At 27.9% G+C, this 7,127-nt stretch overlaps 1 protein-coding gene across 2 annotated transcripts in view; it reads left to right on the forward strand.

Moving 5' to 3' along the window:
- LOC137626620 (acetylcholinesterase-like) overlaps positions 1–3,689 on the forward strand; it is a 15,967-nt gene extending 12,278 nt beyond the window's left edge. Inside the window, exons 4-5 of one of the 2 annotated variants that reach the window (XM_068357636.1) lie at positions 1,797–1,966; positions 3,554–3,689. In XM_068357636.1, coding sequence (XP_068213737.1) covers positions 1,797–1,966; positions 3,554–3,663 — 280 coding nt within the window. In that variant the 3' untranslated portion in view covers positions 3,664–3,689. The remainder of the gene's footprint in view (positions 1–1,796; positions 1,967–3,553) is intronic. The other variant, XM_068357637.1, reaches the window with a different exon arrangement.
- Positions 3,690–7,127: the final 3,438 nt, after the last annotated feature.

Raw genomic sequence — 7,127 nt, forward strand, 5'->3', positions numbered from 1 at the left:
GAGAGAGAGAGAGAGAGAGAGAGAGAGAGAGAGAGAGAGAGAGAGAGAGAGAGAGAGAGAGAGAGAGAGAGAGTATTTTTTCCAAGTTAATAAAAAAGTATTTTTTTGGGGGGGGTGAATAAAAAGGAACATTTAAAAAAATTAAGGTTCTTAGAATGAATAGTATTCATATTATAAATGAATTAAAGACTAATTCATGATTTCATTTATTATAGACAGGATTCTTTTTTTCCAAATGAATAAAAAAAAACTTTGCTTTGTAAATAAAACCATAGTATACCAAAAAGCCCTTTTTATGAACTAGAGAATTGATATTTTTTATAATATTAATAAATGAAATAATAATACATGATTTGATAAATTGAAAAATGGGAATTTTCTAAATCGATTGGTAAATGATAAAAAAAATAAAACATATACATCAAAAGAGGTTTTAAGAAATTACCGAATAAATTGCTTTCATATTTTTGCTAAATTAAATACTTAGGCAGGATTTTATTCATTTAAAGAAATATTTTTTTAAATAGATGAAAAAGTATAACAGTTGTTTTTTTAAATAAAAACAAATAAATTATACTTAATTTTGAATTCTAATAAATACAAAATGAATAAGTATATTGATGAAAAAGGGAATTAATTATGTAATTCCTTATTTATAAATGCATAATTTAATAAATAAATTAGTGAGAATTTATGATTTATTAATCAATAATCCTATGAATCAACCAAAGAATGTTTATCATCAAATTAACTCAAGAAATTAATAATCAATTTATAATCAGATAATTAAATGCAAATGAATAATTTTATAAATAGATACTTAAGTACTTGATAAGTAAATTAGTGAAAAATTTGAAATCTTATAAATTAGATACTCAATTACTAAGCAAGTGAATAGATGAAAAATTAATAATTTGATAATTTAAATAATTGATTATTCAACAAGTGAATAGATAAAAAATTATCAATCTGATAAACCAGATACTTAATTACTTAGCAAGCGGATAGGCAAAAACTAATCAATTTGATAAATCAGATACTCAATTACTTAAGCAAATAGATAGACTCTGAACAATTTGATAAATCAGATGCTTGATTACTTAATAAGCTAATAGATAAAACTGAACAATTTGATAAATCAGATACTTAATTACTTAACAAGCGAATAGATAAAAACTGAACAATTATATAGATTAGATACTAAATTACTTAATAAGCAAATAGATAAAAACTGAACAATTTGATAAATCAGATACTAAATTACTTAAGCAAATAGATAGAAACTGAAAATTTGATAAATCAGATAATTAATTATTTAAACTAATAAATAAACACTGAGCAATTTGATAATTCAGTTACTTAATTACTTAAAAAGCTATTAGATAAAAATTGAGCAATTTGATGAATCAGATACTTCATTACTTAACAAGTGAATCGATAAAAAATTATCCATTTGATAAACCAGATACTTAATTACTTAGCAAGCGAATAGACAAAAACTGAACAATTTGATACATCAGATACTAAATTACTTAAGCAAATAGATAAAAACTGAACAATTTGATAAATCAGATACTTAATTACTTAACAAACTAATAAATAAACACTGAGCAATTTGATAAATCTGATAAATAATTACTTAACAAGCTAATATATAAAAATTGAGCAATTTGATAAATCAGATACTTAATTACTTAACAAGCAAATAGATAGAAACTGAACAATTTGATAAATCAGATACTTAGCTAAGTGTATAAATGAATAATTATACATCCTAATCCATCCAACTGTTACAGGAAACCCGTGGACGAGAAAGTAAACTGGCCAAAATACACCGAAGAGGAACCACAATACTTCGAGTGGAATGCCGCCCGTGAGAGCATCGGCAAAGGACCCAGAGCCACTCCCTGTGCCTTCTGGAACGAGCTGATGCCCCTCCTTGAGGAGAAAGGAGGTAAGGCAGAAGGTTGGTTGATCTCCTGAAGACCCTGGGCTTCAGGTTTCTCTGAGTTATGGTGCGATTTGGTTCTGTCTTCGGATGGGCAACTGAAAAAGACTTTTCTTCTGACTTATGGAATTTGGATTGGTGAGATTTTAGTCATATGGCAAGGTATTGGGACCCGGGGGCTCATTCATAATGGGGCGTTCAAACCTTAAAGAAATATCCATGAACAGGGAATGTTAATCATTTATAGAATGCCTTCAAACATTCAAAAGCCCTCCATATATTGATAATTCTAATAATTTCTAATATGTGTTCAAACCTTAAGCAAATCTCCATGTACAGGGTATGTTATTGATTCCTAAAATGCCTTCAAACCTTTAAAAAAGCCTGTATGTACAAGGAAACTCAATCATAGCAAGGAAACTCTCAATCTTTTCTAAAGTACTTCCAAACAAATAAAACAATTTCCTGTAGAGATAATCTTACATTTCTAAATTGCCTTCAGGCCTTTAAAAAACTCAATGTACAGGGAATCTTAATCATTTCTTAAGTGCCTTAAAGCCTATCGAAAAAAATCTATGCACAGGGAATTTTAATCATTTCTAAAGTGCCTTCAGACATTAAAAAAAAAAATCTTTATATGCAGGGAATCTTAATCATTTCTAAAGTGTCTTCAAACCTTTAGAAAAATCTTTATATGCAGGGAATCTTAATAATTTCTAAAGTGCCTTCAGACATTAAAAAAAAAATCTTTATATGCAGGGAATCTTATTCATTTCTAAAGTGCCTTCAAACCTTTAGACAAATCTTCATATGCAGGGAATCTTAATCATTTCGAAAGTGCCTTCAAACCTTTAAAAAAAATCTTATATGCAGGGAATATTAATCATTTCTAAAGTGCCTTCAAACCTTTGAATGAAAATCTTTATATGCAGGGAATCTTAATAATTTCTACAGTGCATTCAGACATTGAAAATAAAAAAAAAATCTACATGCAATGAATTTTAATCATTTCTAGAGTATCCTCAAACCTTTAAAAACAAATCCCTATTGACAGGGACTCTTAATCATTTCTAAAGTGCTTTCAAACGATTAAAAACCCTCTATGTACAAGGAATCTTAATCATTTCTAAAGTGCAAAATATCTTCTTTTACTCATTTCTCAAGTGGAAAATATCTTCTTTTATTCATTTCTAAAGTGCAAAATATCTTCTTTCATTAATTTCTAAATTGGAAAATATCTTCTATTACTCATTTCTGAGGTGGAAACCATCAACTTTAACTCATTTCTAAAGTGCAAAATATCTTCTTTTATTCATTTCTAAACTATCTTCTTGTATTCATTTCTAAAGTTCAAAATATCTTTTATTATCCATTCCTAAACCATCAACTTTTATTCATTTCTGAAATGCAAAATATCTTCTTTTATTCCTTTCTAAACTATCTTCTTTTATTCGTTTCTAAAGTGCAAAATATCTTCTTTTATTCATTTCTAAACCATCTTCTTTTATTTCTTTCTAAGGTGCAAAATATCATCTTTCATTAATTTCGAAAGTGCAAAATATCTTCTTTCATCAATTTCTAAAGTGCAAAATATCTCCTTCACAGAGACACCGATTTGCGAAAGCGAGATGCAGAAGGCCCTGAATGAAGCCGTCTCCTTGAGGGTGAAACTGGTCCTCTGCTTGTTTGGGCTCTTGGTAGCGAGGTTCATCTAAAAAAAAAAAAGCAAATAAAAAAGAAAGATTTCACCTCTATTTGGGTCCTCATTCTGGTCCACGGAGGTCCCTAGATTATCCAGTTCTTGTGTATAATGGATTAAAATACGGTTATTATTATTCCTTTGAGCCTGAGTTTCGTGTATATGGCGAGCTGAAAGACTTTAGATTCGTTGGAGGAGAGAAATGAATTTATCATAAAAGGATTTAATCAGATTGTTCGATCTTGTAAATCAGACAATAAATCTAGAGTGTTTCTTAACAGATAAGAATCGTACCATTTCAAATTTCTCTCGTTTATCAAAATGTGAACATAAGTGTTTGTTTTGAATATTACAATATACGAAATTCTAATTAGTATTAAGATATTAATCAATAGTGAAAAAAGGTTAATGTTTCTCATAACATCCAATACAAAAAACTCATTGTTTTGGTTACTTCAAATTATGTCTAGTGTGATTTCAGACGATAATGATATTTGCTCTTTGGTGAATTTCTTCTTTAGGGAAAGATATTTGAAATATGTAAAATAGACGATAATTTTCCACAGTTTCTTTCGACAGAAAGTTCCTTAATAATTAGGGGGAGCAGTATAGTACCAATAAGTTTACTCTAAATTCCAGTAGTTTCTTATAAAAAAAATCGTTCTAATGTTCAAATATTTTAACTGGTATTTCTCTAAAATCAAACATATTTGCATAATTGAGTTTAGAATTTCAGCTGAACATACTCTCAGCTCATATCATCTCTTATAATAATTTCTCTTTAATATATTCTAAACTTTGATTTCCAATGGAACTTCTGTGGAGGGAATATGTGCGAGATACTGTAGGCAGTGATTTAAAAACTATATTCTTTAGAATGTGCTAATTTAGAACACTCTTGATTTGAACCAGCTTTTTAAAGAGTTTATTAATTTGTAGTGTGAAATATGATGTTAACATGGCCCTCTTGTTTATAAGGTTATTCTGGAATATAAAGGTTGACAGTGAATTTATTTTGGGAAAATTTCATATGCTATCTATAAGGAAACCAAACGTTAATTTACTTAAAATTCTAAATTAGATATATCATACGATGAAAATTAGAGATTTGTATATTCACCTTTATCGGTGAATATTCAAGGTTGACGATATTTATAAACATTTGGTAATACTGAATGCCCTACACAATATAGGTATGAAATCACACACACACACACACACACACACACACATATATATATATATATATATATATATATATATATATATATATATATATATATATATTAATAATACCAATGGGTAATTTGAATAGGAATAATGCAATCATGAAAAATGTATAAACCTTATACAAAAGTGGAGATGTATATATATGGAAACACCTTTTTGATAAGATATGAAATATAAACATATGAATTCTATTTCTAGATCTTAAACATGAGAATATTTTTATTTTTTGGAGATACTTTTTCTATATTCAAATAAACTAGGATATTAAAATTATGGTATTTGATAATAATAATGAGTCCCTTAAAGCCTCCTTATCACTTTGAAAATGTATTTAAAGGTTAATTTAGAGTTTATAACTGAATCACATTCAAAGGTTTTTGCAATGTTGGTCAAAAATAAGTTTTTTGACAGAATATTGATAATCACATATTACTTAAGAAGCACACTTATTGGAAGCACATTATTATCTTAAATAATAATTTCATCCTTTCAGAAAATAATTAGGAATAAGAAAATGTAAGATATAGTTTCATCCTAACAAATTTTAATTTCTTTTGAATAAAAATAGGAACAGCATTTGATAAAATTGATGGCATATAACCCTAAATTGACGAATAACTTTGTCATTAGCCATCCAAAAATCTTGAAATTTATCATAACGTTAATATTTCTATCAACTTCCAGCTTGGTTTGCTGAAGAATATATAGAATTTGTATAAATTCATTGATAAATGACGATACATCTCAATCTAAAAAAAGATTAACTGATTTATAAAATAGGTTAAGACGATAATTCCAAGGTTTAGTTATGGTTAAATTTAGATTAACTTTGCTACTGATATATTATAAATAATTCCCCGGCACAAAACATTGCATAAAAAATAGTTTTGAAAACATTCCAGATGAAAAAAAGAATTATGAATGTCTGAAGATATTACATATAATTGTATATTTTGAGGATGTAATTTATATAAAAAAAAGTAATTGCCCAGCAAAAATATTCCATGAAAAACTAGTTTTGAGAAAATTCCAGATAAAAAAGTCATATCAATGTCTGAAGATATTACATGCAATTGTATGTCTTGCAGAAGGTGATTAATACTTTGTGTATAAATGATTGATAATCAAAACAATTAGGTCTGAAAAAATGCTATAATGCAAAAGTCAATGAAAAAGGAAATATATTATAATCATATAAATTATATTTTTAAAGAATATTCGAGTAGTACTTCTAATTGATTTAGAAACAAACTTAGATAAATAAATGAGAATTCACTGTCAACTTTTTGCTGAATGAAACTGCTATATAAAATTATCATAGCATCTTAGTCGAGGGCAGTAAAAGGGATCTCTGTAATATTATTATTTATTGTTTGAATATTCCAGGAGAACTTTTACCGTATTTTTAGGATAGCCACGTGCTCAGAAATGTTCCGTATAACAAAAAAATAAAGTAAAATAAACACAATGCTGCCGTTAAAATAGCTGAAGAAATGATAACGTTTCTCTAATGTACCTCAGAATAAGGTTTGCCATAATAATAAACATTAAAATACATATGTGTATACTCACCATGTATATACTTTGGACATCAGCAACAAGATGTGTATGACACATATATAGACCTTTATTATATGTATATATACATAGATATGCATATATGTGTAAGTATATGTACATATATGCCTGCAGAAAATGTAAGTCAAATGTTAACAGCATTATCACAAGGAAAATCATAATGAAATATGTAACGCAAATTTAAGTGATTGTCTTTTTCCTTATGGTAGTTCTGTATTATATGTATGTACAGTATATATGTATGTATATGCATATGCATATACTGATGTATATATATGTATTTACCCCTTCATCTCTGCATTTGTTAAAATATCAAATTCATATAAGGTACGTTGTATTCATTAATCTTAATATATTTTGTGACCACGCTTGGCCTCTATAGCGAGATATCTATTGTGTAATATACTGCTGACATAAATAACTTTTCATAACGTGTACTAGGCATGTCCAGTTAATCATAAGTAGCATTAGTGCTGTAGTATTTGGTCATCAATTATGTTTAAAGAAGGAAACTTGTAAAAGATGTATTTGTGGAGTAATGTATTTTGAAATCTATCTTCTCCTTTGTGGTACGGTTGAAGCTGTGCTCCTGCGAGGTTTCAGAGACACTTGCATAATCCAAGTGGTATGAAGTGAACGCGTATGGCAAGCTACGATGTTCATCTTTGGGCC

Source organism: Palaemon carinicauda, chromosome 34, assembly GCF_036898095.1.
Source record: "Palaemon carinicauda isolate YSFRI2023 chromosome 34, ASM3689809v2, whole genome shotgun sequence".
Classification (NCBI taxonomy): domain Eukaryota; kingdom Metazoa; phylum Arthropoda; class Malacostraca; order Decapoda; family Palaemonidae; genus Palaemon; species Palaemon carinicauda.